This window comes from Typha latifolia, chromosome 1 (assembly GCF_019914945.1).
Source record: "Typha latifolia isolate L0001 chromosome 1, TyphaL0001v2, whole genome shotgun sequence".
NCBI classification, from domain to species: Eukaryota; Viridiplantae; Streptophyta; class Magnoliopsida; order Poales; family Typhaceae; genus Typha; species Typha latifolia.
Window position 1 is genome coordinate 1,352,864 of NC_133086.1, and position 10,608 is coordinate 1,363,471.

The following is a 10,608-nucleotide window of genomic DNA, read 5'->3' on the forward strand; positions in this document are numbered from 1 at the left end:
ATGTTTTATTGTTTTTCACGGGTGAAAAGAAGGCACTTATTTTCTTTATAGCAATTAAATTCGTGCACTTATTTTCTTTATCATAAACATCTTCTACGGTGCGTTTTATACCAGCTAAAAGCACTGGAAGATGCTGCTTCATCGTGGGAGTGAAAGGAACTCGACAAACTAGTTGAGTATGATATATCGAAACCATTTATCTTTAAGAAGACAATATTGAAGCTTACATTGTGCCTTCAGAAAATAAGCCCCAGACAAACAAAAATTTGTTAATATTAAGTTATAAAAATAGAATATAAAGATTATTAAATTGTTGTAAGCCACCAAACAAGTAGTTTCTCGCGTGTTGACTGGATACGTGGGGAACCAATGACAACATAAAATTCATGCCGACTCCATAGTTCTTGATAGGAGACTTCCATCATCCCGTATCAAGATTTGCCTGCGGAATACATAGAAGTTCAATAAATTTCATGTCAGGTTGAGCAAAATAAATTATATACCTCGACTTGTGGCCTAGGAAATATGACTTCAACAAAGCATCACATATAAGATGAAATTGTAATACAAAATTGAAAATGACTGGGTATAGTCTTCTTCTCTAAGTTTGTCTTTCGATTGCATACTGTCATTTAGCAAGTTTAACAGGAACTGCAATAAAATTGGGAAGACTAGGCAATATCTGATTACCCCACCAGCTTCAAGAAGAAATAATTTGTCAACCACGTTAGAATGGCTTATGAAAGGTTTCTAGCAAAAGCTTGCTTCATGCTGTCCTTTCTGATTTCAAAATAATGGAGCAAGTACCACAAAAATAAAATGCTAAAAGAATATCTATTCGCCTCTCAAGAGGCCCTGCTAAATCTTTACATTTTCCAAATTGAGACTTCAATATGAGTAGTTTGAGTGCTCATTCAACTAAATAACAGCTAGCATAGTTTGAGTGCAACAGTGCATTTAAAATTACAAGCCATACAGCAGTCCAACAACATAGCAAACAGAAGCCATATAGATATTCCATATTCCATGTAGCTATTAAAGTGAAGCTAAGAGTAAGATATCGAGCTTTCTTAAATGTTATCATGGAGCAGAGTTTCTTAACAGGGGAATAAAAAAATGAAGGTTAAGTTTGTTTCAGCCAGCTGCAATTCTTCAGTAAACAAATTATTGTTACTGGAAAGAGATGCTCAAGTTAGTAAGTATATAATGACAGTACCTATATGTTTCATCATCCATTAGATGTAATCAGATCCGCCAAATTCTTCTTATTTCAAATTTGTATATCCAAATTATTATGGTAATCAGATGCATCCATAAGAGTGCTGAACTGTTTTCATGTAGATGCTTGCAAGTATCTTGTAACTGGATTAGGTGCTTTTCATGTTCTCAAGTTTCCTGTCATGAACTCACTTGAAGCATCTAAAGCTTTAGAGGAAAGTGCTTTCTCAATTTATTTATCTGCAAATGATTGTATTGCTTAGCATCCAAGAAGCACAGGACAAGCTGTCACAGCTGTTCTTTTTTCTTATCTACTAGGGAGTCTTTCCAAGCCTATATTGATAAGAACTTTTGAAAGAGAAGACAGTTATCGAGCATCGCTTCTATAATCTAATGCATGGTAAGCATAACCCAAATAACAAATATAAACATCACAACAATTTAAGAAATGAATAAGAAGAACAAATATGCAACAATAACTTACCATCCACTTTACACTGTCATTGACCATTCAGAATCAAAATTTATGAAGTCAGACTGGCGAAGTGACAAGAAGCAATATGAACATTTCACAAACATACTCCTACTATTAGAGAAGGAAATTTAATGCTTACCTAGGAGATCAGACTTAAATCCACAGGTTGTCAAATGGTCTGCAAGTATTGCTCCCAATCCTTGCTTCCAGTCCTGCTCGTCTTTGACTTCAGGTACAGTCCACACAAATGCTGTCTCCTTCTCAAGGTTGACTGTGGCAGAAGACACCTGAGGCTGCACAAAATTATACATGACTAAGTAACTTCAGTAATTAAATTTCTATTTATCATGCTAAAAGAATCAATTACATTTAAGAACTCAAATGGGCACCTTGAGATTAATTTAAACATAAATCAGATGGCTACTCAGGAATTATGGCCAAATCTGAGTCAATAACAAGGGAGCAATGCGTAGCATCACATTTGACTGCAAATTATTCTCCAGAAAATTCTACCAAATTGTAAGAAAATCAAGTCCGAAACAACAAACAAGGAAGTCTCACTCACTAGACTCTCCAAGATCCGCTTCACACTCGCGGCGCATCCACCGCAAGACATCCCCTGGATCGAAATTTGGAATTTTAAAAACCCAAAAAATTACTTCTTTTTTTTTATCTCTTTCAAAATAAATACTTTAATTAACAAAAAAGTAGACAGAGAAGGATATCTTAATTACTCCGACATGGAGAACAATCACATCCGGCCCTAACGGCGCCACTTCCTCCGACTCTTCTGCGAGAATCTTCGACTCCACCTCGCCGGCGCTCGACCCGTCTCCTCCGCCTCCGCCACCGCCTGAACCTGCTCTGCCGACGAGCCCATCCCCGCCGCCGCCGGTCGATATGGAGGCGAACCAACTCGGCAAGCGAGTCGTGGAAGAGCTCCGGAGGAGGTTGCCGGCGAAGGAGATGGAGAGCGGAGGTAGGGATATTTTGGGAGGGAGAGATGAGAAGAAGGAGGTGGTTCTGGTGAAGCAGGGGTAGCGTGGGAAGACGTAAGGTATTGTGGGAAGAGTCGCGGACTCCATTGTCGTCCCTCCTCTCTTGTTCGGTTCTCTTTTGTGTGGTGACTGAAGTAAAGCGGGAGATAGAAGGGGTAGGTAGAGAGAGTTTTGCGAGACTTCTCACCAAACTCCCAAAGGTGTGCAAAAAGGGAATGGATTTACCTTTCTACCCCCGATGTCCTTTAGGCTTTGGAATCATCCTGCGGATCAGGGAGACCTTTTATGCCAGAGCATTAAACAAATTTAGTGTTTACCAAATATTGTACTAGTGAGTTTTACATTTATTTATTGATATCACGTATAATGCTTGATGAGCAAATTATAAATAATCAAAATTTCATCACTTTGATGTATTTATATTGGGTAATTTTCATCAAATTTTTTTTAGTTTTCTAATTAACAGAATTAGGCCTCCGTATTTATCGAATTATAAATTCAGACTTTTTTTTTATCGATTTAGACTAATTTACTATTTTTAATCTTGATGTGCACATTGTTAAAAATTAAAGCGTACTTTTTGCATAAACGATATATATAAATTACATAAGTGATGCGTGATATTTTTTTTTTTAAATATCAATACGAACGACGTTGAAAATTGCAGCGTATATTTTGCATAGACAATGCGTATATATTATACATAGGTGATGGATCGCTTTTTTTGAAATTAGAACGTACTTTTTATATATGTAATACATATAAATTACATAAGTAATGCATGACTTTTTTTTTAATATTGATATGTATTTTTCTTAAAATTAAGGTATACATGTTCTATAATTGATGCGTATAAATTACATAGGTGATGCGTGTCGTTTTTAGGATATGGCAATCTTTTTGAAATTTATCAGAGCTAAATTAGTAAAAAAATACTCAAAATTATAATTTAATAAATGGAGGTCTATTTCTACTAATTAAAAAACTGAATGATTTTTTGCTGCAAATTGTCCATTTATATTACCAGGCCAACGCGAATAAATTTAGTAGAGAGGAAGTGGAAAATAATTATCACTAGTACCTCTATGGAGATTGAACAAAATAAATTTTTTTTGGTAAATGCAAAACTAAGTGGTTATCCATAAACAAAAGGCGAGCCTCATTACAAAATGGTTTTACGAAAATGATACAACTTGGATTCGAACCCAAATCTACTCGCCTTAACCAATTTGAGCTCGAATTCAATTGCCTTTTTATGGATCGGCGGATCGTTTCCCATGCGATTCCCTAACCCCTCCTCTCTTCCTCAAAACCCTCTTCGCTCCCAATTCCTCACTCCAGCAAGAGGAAGCACAGCAAACACCAACATGGGCAGCCGCCTGGGTCGTCGCGTGATCAACTTTGCGAATCTCCCCATCAAGCTCCTCCTCCCTTCCCCTCCCTTCGACTTCATCTCCGAGATCGCCCTTAAGACCGTCCCTTCCGCCTCCAAGATCGAGATCCGCCGCATCCTCGAGTCCCTCTACGGCTTCGACGTCGCCGAGGTCCGGACCCTCAACATGGAGGGAAAGAAGCTCAAGCGCGGCTCCTTCCTCGCCGCCAAGCCCGACTACAAGAAGGCCTACGTCACCCTCCGCACTCCGCTCTCCCTCAACCCTGACCTCTTCCCGATCCAGGTCATACAGGAGGATCGAGACCGAATCGCGGCGCAGGCCAAGTCGGCGGCGAAGGCCACGGTCGTCGCCGGCCAGGGCGAGGAGGGGGGGAAGAAGCATTGGCTTGACGGGAGGAGTGATGAGCCTCAGAAAGGGTATCGTGGGAAGCGTGCAGAAGTCTGGCAGAGGTTTAATGGTGGTGGTGGTGGTGGTGAGCGGCGGCGGGGAGGTGGTGGGCGAGGTGGGGAATCTAAGAAGGGTGCTGAAGGAAGCAAGTTCCCATGGAGCAGCATGCGGTTGTCTTCCAAGTAGGTGGCTTCCGATCGATGAGAACACAAAGATTGCATCTTTTGTGAGTTCATGGATTTGGATCTGTAAGGAAAACGTTTGGATTCTCTATTTCCCTTCGGGACTTGGCATGTTTTAGTTATGTTGTTACACTGCTTACAATGTGTTTGACAAAATGCCAATAAGGTCTTGAATATTCAATTTAGTGATATTTTGTTATGCATCTGATGATAAGAATCATCGTGGTTCATATGGTTGATTTTTGTGTGATTATGTTTTAATTGGCAAATTTAGACGTGGGTAGTACTCTATATGAGTTAACCTTCCTTGGAGCATCTTTCATTTTTGTGCTATATTCTGTAGATAGAGTGGTTTCAATTTCATGTAGGGCATGCTTTTCTGTTATTATATAGCTGGTGGGAATTGATCACTATTTGGCATATGACATTGTCAGCTGCATGTTTGTATTAATGCTGTAGCTCTGAGGTTTTGATTGATAACTTTTCAAGAGCATAGTTCAAAGATATTAAAGCATCTTTTTGTTGCCATAGGGTTGTTTGCTTCTGTGAATGCATCGACCCATTTATCCTGCAAGTTGAAAGGTTGAGTTTATGAAAGTCGTTTCCTTAGCAGAGTGTTATAGTCAGATTGCACAATGTAGGGAATTCTGCTACAATGAGAGAAACAGAATTTCTTTCTAGTGTAGTTTTGTCAGTAATCATCTTTATCAGTATGGCATGAAACTGTTATGCTTAATATCTTATAGTAGATTGTAACTTGCCCAACCTTCTTGGAGATTTATTGATATGGTGGAGGGAAAAGGATGCAGTTCCCCATATGATACAGAATGAATCCCATTCTCTCATGACTACATAGTCTACATATATCTTTTCTTCTTTGGCTGCATGGAAACCTAATCTCAATTGTGAAGTGGAGGCTAATATGTTCAGCAGTAGGAATGGTTTAACTACTTTCTTCCTATCATCAGGTTCTGTCAAAAGCTTTATTTGGTGATATAATGTACTTGCGGGAGAAGTGCTCATGCTAGAGTTTTGTAGTTATTTGATTGCAAAAAGATCGTGTTTGCAATTTCATGTTCCTTGCATAACATTGTTCAATCTATCTGATTTTTATTCAAGTAACTCTAAAGAGAAGCAACAAAAGCGAACTAAGGAAAGATGTATCAGCATCATATTACCATTAAAACGAACGACCAGGAGGCGATCTATCCGATTGAACGGTGAGATCTCAGTGGTCGTGATGGAAGACGACCTCGCGCGCCATCCCACAGCCGCAGTTGATGCTCACTCGCACCTCCGATCGCCCCGTCGGCTTCGTCTCCTCATCGATCACGCTTTCCTCCGCCCATTCCTCGTCCTGACGATCACATCCTTAAATTACCGAACTACCCTCCAAGGCCACAGCAAAGCCCAAGCCCACGTAGAAAATAACACGGAAATAGATATGAAGAACGAGAAAGGACCGTCAAAAAATTTAGCAGGAAACCGATCCATGAAGTGAAAGAACGGAGATCGGGCGGTAGATCAACGTAGAACTCAATAGATAAGCTGAGAGTAACGAAGTACCCGCTTGTTCTTCTCTGCGGGGCAGATTAACGCATGATCCGGCGATTTAGAGACGGGCCGAACCGGCAGAGCGTCGTACAGGAAGGCAGGCGGCGACATCGGGGTGATCGGATTGGAGCAGCTGTAGACGAAAGGGACCTCAGCCGAGGGAGATCGATCGCCGGCGTCCGTGGGATCAGGAAGAGGACGGAAAGAATTGGAGCGGAGGAAGGGGGAGGAAGGGATAGGCGAAGTCGGCGTCGGCGTCGGCGCTAGCAAGGAGGCGGCGGCAGCAACTGCGGGTGAGGAGGACGAGATCGATCGACTCAGTACGGCGCGACCGCCGGCAGAGGAGGAGGGGGACTCGGAGGAGGGTTCGATGACGAGAAGCTTCTTGCGTGGGGAAGGAGGAGGGTGGAGGCACCGCCGCTTCAGGCTACCGCAGTGGAAGCAGGGCTCGGAGAACACTACCTCGGCGGGGGAGAATTCGATCCGCACCTCCGCGAAGTAGGGCATCGACGAAGGCGGACCGGTGATTTCTGGAGATTTCTTGAGTTCTTGCATCTCTCTCTTATCTTTCTCGCTCTAAATTGAATTGTTTGAGAAGGAGGGAAGGGACCAGGGAGGGCTTTTGTATATATTTAATTAGTTTGGTTGAAAAGAGGAAGTTCTCGAGACAATCCGACGGTTCATATTGCTCAGATCAAGTAGTTTGTTGATCAAAGGCCATCTAAAGAAAGCACAGTATACATCTTTGGGCAAGCAAGAAAAAAGTTAAAATAAAGTGACTCAAATATTGTATCTAAGCACCAAGAGAAAATATCACACAAAATTTTTCCGTCTCCCAATCCAAAAATTGAAATGAGAATAATAACTGAATACAAGTCATGGTAGACTTTCATGCTGTATCAAATAAAGAAAAAAAAAAGAGCAATTCTCTCTGTAAGGAAAAGAATAACAAAAACAAAATGAAGACTTTCAGTATACAGACAACAAAATAAGAAACAAAAAGAAGATCTGATGCCACTAACAATGAGATCAGTTGGTATAAGCCTACTGCAAAATTCAAAAGCAAGTATAACGCAAGAGTTCGCCTAAATAGCTTCTAGCATGCGCATCCCCCTGATTGCTTCTCTGCTTGCGTTGAAGTGAGAGTGGGCTTCAGGTTTACGTCCACCATATCTTCCTGCTTGGTCGAGGAGAGCGTCTCCATCCCTGGCAAGGCTGCTGCAATCTTGCGAAATAGTGGCTGCATAGGTTGATATCATTTACCACTCATCAAGACCTGGCCATTTGGTATTGCTAGAGTATATACAGTGAAATGAAAATGTTTTAACCTTGATGTTGAATCCTGCTTTAGCACTGGTTTCTATGAACATGACACCATCTTCACGAGCCTTGGCTTCTCCTTCTTCAATTGAAACTTGTCTATTAACATCAAGAGATGAGAAAAACCATGAACCTTTAACATGCCGCAGAAATATTCAAGAGAACCACAAAAATTGTCACTTGGAATAATCACCTTTTCTCAACCAGGTCAGTCTTGTTTCCAACTAGGACTATGATAACATCGCCTCCTCGTTCCGTGCGTACTTCCTCAATCCACTTTGCAGTGTTCAGAAAAGATGGCCTATCTGCATATGATAAAAGGGCATATGAGCAAAATAATTTCATTGGCAGGAAGAGTAACAGAATGCTCGGGAAGTAATGTGAAGAAAAAAATAAAACAGTTCTAAATTCCAATAGATAGGAGAGATATTCACATAGTTTTGCTTTGCAGGATTCAGCAAGGAGATAGAACAATCGATCTGTTATAAATTCTGTAAATCCTCAAAATTGATGTAATGAACTAATAGGATAAATCAGAAAGGCCTATAGACTAAACAGTCCATGGCTTGTCCACATGCGTGCTATTATCATCTTTTTCGTGAATTCGTCAACCATTCTCCATCTTGATCGATCAGTTCTTCAGTAAATAAATTTGGCCATAATATTCTAGTTAGAAAAGCAATCACTTTTCCTGATTTAAAAATAAACTTGTAGTAAAATTTTCTGACCACCTTCTGCTTTTACGTTGTCTCAGAATTTCAAGCTTAATACATTGATAATATTGGGCAATCATGCTAGAGCCACATTAATAACTTACCTTCAGCATTCCTCTGCTCTTATAGTTTAGATGCAACAAAATATCCTCATATCATATGTAATCATGAACAAAAATGCGTATATCAGATGAAAACCTCATCAAGAATGTGCTACAAGAACTATTCCTCCCCATCCTTTTTTATTTGATTGTCCCAAAAGCTGCATCTACAAATTAAAATTTTCTGAATATTAACTATAATCAAGCACTTACTGGATACATCATAAACAATTATTGCAACAGAAGAATCCCTAATGTAGCTAGGAATAAGGCTCCTAAATCTCTCCTGTCCAGCAGTATCCCTGCAAATTATCGAATTCAAAATGTTACAAAAATCACATAATAAATTCAATTACATATTTATTGTCAGTTAGGTATAGAATCTAAACACAAAATCCTGAAAACTTCTTCAGGTAAATAGGGAGATCATGACAAGATGAGTATAAAAATTAAGTACCATAACCAGAAAATGATACATCTCTTTTCACTCGTTAAGTTAATATTATTAACTTCATATCATGATTAAGTAATCAACTTAAAGCCTTGTAGGGCTCATATAATGCATTCTAGTAATAGAACAACTTGAGAAATTTAAAAAAAAAGGATGAAGGTAAACCACCAGAGCTGCAAACGAACAGTACGATCTTCCAGATACATTGTCTTTGACAGAAAGTCAATACCAATTGTAGCCTGAGAATTATCAGAATTATTGATCAGTAACCTAAATGAAAAATGAAGGGAAAGAACAGATACGTAGATGCTTTTAGAGTTCCTTTAACACGATACCTCAAATATGGCACTTTAATGGTGATTTATCTTTTTCAATTTCAATATGAAAAGGCACAAATAATTTAGATAACGGTCAGCACTCTAATTGTTAAAGTATCACTTTATGTGTTCTCAACACTTAACAAGCAAAGAAAAAGAACAAACTCTGTAAAAAGAACTAATAAATTTTCCCTGCTTACATTGCTTTATAAACAACAAAAAATTCTCATGTCTTCTGAGGTGAAAGTAAGGGAATAATTGAACACTTATATTGATCATCTACAAATTCCTATTAAGAGATTACGAAGTAAACTGCTGGATATCAGAACTTACAAAAAGAAAGAAGTTTGATCTAATTGATCAGTACTCATAATTGTTCTTTTGCTTTTCACAAGCATGTTAACTTAGTTCTCCTAATGATGCCACCATCTTGCTACTTTGAATTTGGCAGCGTCATTTCTCAAGATTAACTCCATCAAATATGATTGTCGACGTCATAAGAGTTAACTAATTCCTAAGATATGCATACTATTGTATACAAGTAGTAATCATCCAAAGGATAATATAGACTTCGTAGTACAGAGAGCATCAGAGTTCCTGGGCGAATCGTCAGCACAATGTTTTAATTTAACCTTTAACAGTTATTGCAAATCCAAAATTGTCTTGCACACGTGCTATAATATCTGATCAACTACAAGGGAAAATGAACATGAAAAGAGGTCATCTGAATTAGAGTTGCCTGGGATTCTGATTCCAATGATTTGAGTGCATAACATGAACATGAACCTCATTCCATGGCAGGATCACCACAATGATGCTATCTTAACAATCAATAAACATACAGCACCAATCAATCCATATATCTAAGCAATTTCTAATCTCCACATGCAAAGAATCCGATATCTAGCAGTAAAGCCCCAATCTAAACTCCAAAATAACATGATTTCGGCAACAGAACAAGAAATTAATACATCAATCACATATCAATACAAGATCTACACGTCAAACCCCCAAAAACTAATCGAAGGCAAGGGAGAAATGAGAGAAATCTAATATTCTAACCTGGTAGGTGGTATCAAATTTGTCGTACATGAATCTAGTGATGATGCTGGTTTTCCCAACCGATTGATCCCCCAAGAAAACCAACTTATATTTCGCTAGAGCCGATACCACGGCCATTACTTTCCAGGATCTCTCTTTCTCTCTCTAGATCTGTCGATCTCTAATGGCGAGAAAGAAGAGAGAGGAAAGAAGGAAACCCACGTCGCGGTTAAGCGTCAGAAGAGAGAGAAGGTCGCGTTTGAAATTTATAGAAAGAAGGAGAAGCGAACCGCACAACGAACCAGTACGCGCCAAGAGCGGAGGAGCATCCGGTAACACCGATAAATGGGATTCCCCCAGTAGGTGCACGCCACGTCTAGTTTTGACTAGATCAACAACCTGTCCTGCCGTTGTGATAGGAGTTGCCTGTTCGCTATGCGTTTGGGATCGACCATGA

The 10,608-nt window shown here is 39.5% G+C and overlaps 4 protein-coding genes across 4 annotated transcripts; 1 reads left to right on the forward strand and 3 right to left on the reverse strand.

The window, feature by feature from the left end:
* Positions 1–184: 184 nt before the first annotated feature.
* LOC140780739 (copper-transporting ATPase PAA1, chloroplastic-like) lies at positions 185–2,908 on the reverse strand. The gene is made up of 4 exons (XM_073126478.1): positions 2,428–2,908; positions 2,259–2,312; positions 1,833–1,986; positions 185–442 (listed from the first exon to the last, which is right to left on the reverse strand). Exons 1-4 carry the CDS (start codon positions 2,776–2,778, stop codon positions 432–434), a joined length of 570 nt encoding a protein of 189 aa, XP_072982579.1. The 5' UTR covers positions 2,779–2,908; the 3' UTR covers positions 185–431.
* A 997-nt stretch (positions 2,909–3,905) lies between these two features.
* LOC140781695 (uncharacterized) lies at positions 3,906–4,857 on the forward strand. The gene has a single exon (XM_073127797.1). It carries the CDS (start codon positions 3,969–3,971, stop codon positions 4,656–4,658), a length of 690 nt encoding a protein of 229 aa, XP_072983898.1. The 5' UTR covers positions 3,906–3,968; the 3' UTR covers positions 4,659–4,857.
* Positions 4,858–5,744: 887 nt separating this feature from the next.
* LOC140792497 (uncharacterized) lies at positions 5,745–6,858 on the reverse strand. The gene is made up of 2 exons (XM_073143580.1): positions 6,221–6,858; positions 5,745–6,011 (listed from the first exon to the last, which is right to left on the reverse strand). The coding sequence occupies exons 1-2, from the start codon at positions 6,761–6,763 to the stop codon at positions 5,883–5,885; spliced, it is 672 nt and encodes a 223-aa protein (XP_072999681.1). The 5' UTR covers positions 6,764–6,858; the 3' UTR covers positions 5,745–5,882.
* A 163-nt stretch (positions 6,859–7,021) lies between these two features.
* LOC140792582 (ras-related protein RABH1e) lies at positions 7,022–10,391 on the reverse strand. The gene is made up of 6 exons (XM_073143697.1): positions 10,173–10,391; positions 8,962–9,032; positions 8,556–8,644; positions 7,722–7,833; positions 7,537–7,627; positions 7,022–7,448 (listed from the first exon to the last, which is right to left on the reverse strand). The coding sequence occupies exons 1-6, from the start codon at positions 10,287–10,289 to the stop codon at positions 7,305–7,307; spliced, it is 624 nt and encodes a 207-aa protein (XP_072999798.1). The 5' UTR covers positions 10,290–10,391; the 3' UTR covers positions 7,022–7,304.
* Positions 10,392–10,608: the final 217 nt, after the last annotated feature.

Bases quoted from the DNA above. Each gene is read 5' to 3' on its own strand.
- LOC140780739 (XM_073126478.1), bottom strand. From the start codon at position 2,778: ATGGAGTCCGCGACTCTTCCCACAATACCTTACGTCTTCCCACGCTAC. The intron at 2,313-2,427 runs GTAATTAAGATA...ATTTCGATCCAG, and splicing joins TGATTGTTCTCCATGTCGGA to GGGATGTCTTGCGGTGGATG. The intron at 1,987-2,258 runs GTGAGTGAGACT...AATTTTGTGCAG, and splicing joins AGCGGATCTTGGAGAGTCTA to CCTCAGGTGTCTTCTGCCAC.
- LOC140781695 (XM_073127797.1), top strand. From the start codon at position 3,969: ATGCGATTCCCTAACCCCTCCTCTCTTCCTCAAAACCCTCTTCGCTCC.
- LOC140792497 (XM_073143580.1), bottom strand. From the start codon at position 6,763: ATGCAAGAACTCAAGAAATCTCCAGAAATCACCGGTCCGCCTTCGTCG. The intron at 6,012-6,220 runs GTACTTCGTTAC...TGTGATCGTCAG, and splicing joins CCGCAGAGAAGAACAAGCGG to GACGAGGAATGGGCGGAGGA.
- LOC140792582 (XM_073143697.1), bottom strand. From the start codon at position 10,289: ATGGCCGTGGTATCGGCTCTAGCGAAATATAAGTTGGTTTTCTTGGGG. The intron at 7,834-8,555 runs GTAAGTGCTTGA...TATCATATGCAG, and splicing joins AATTGTTTATGATGTATCCA to ATAGGCCATCTTTTCTGAAC. The intron at 7,628-7,721 runs GTGATTATTCCA...TGATGTTAATAG, and splicing joins ACTGACCTGGTTGAGAAAAG to ACAAGTTTCAATTGAAGAAG.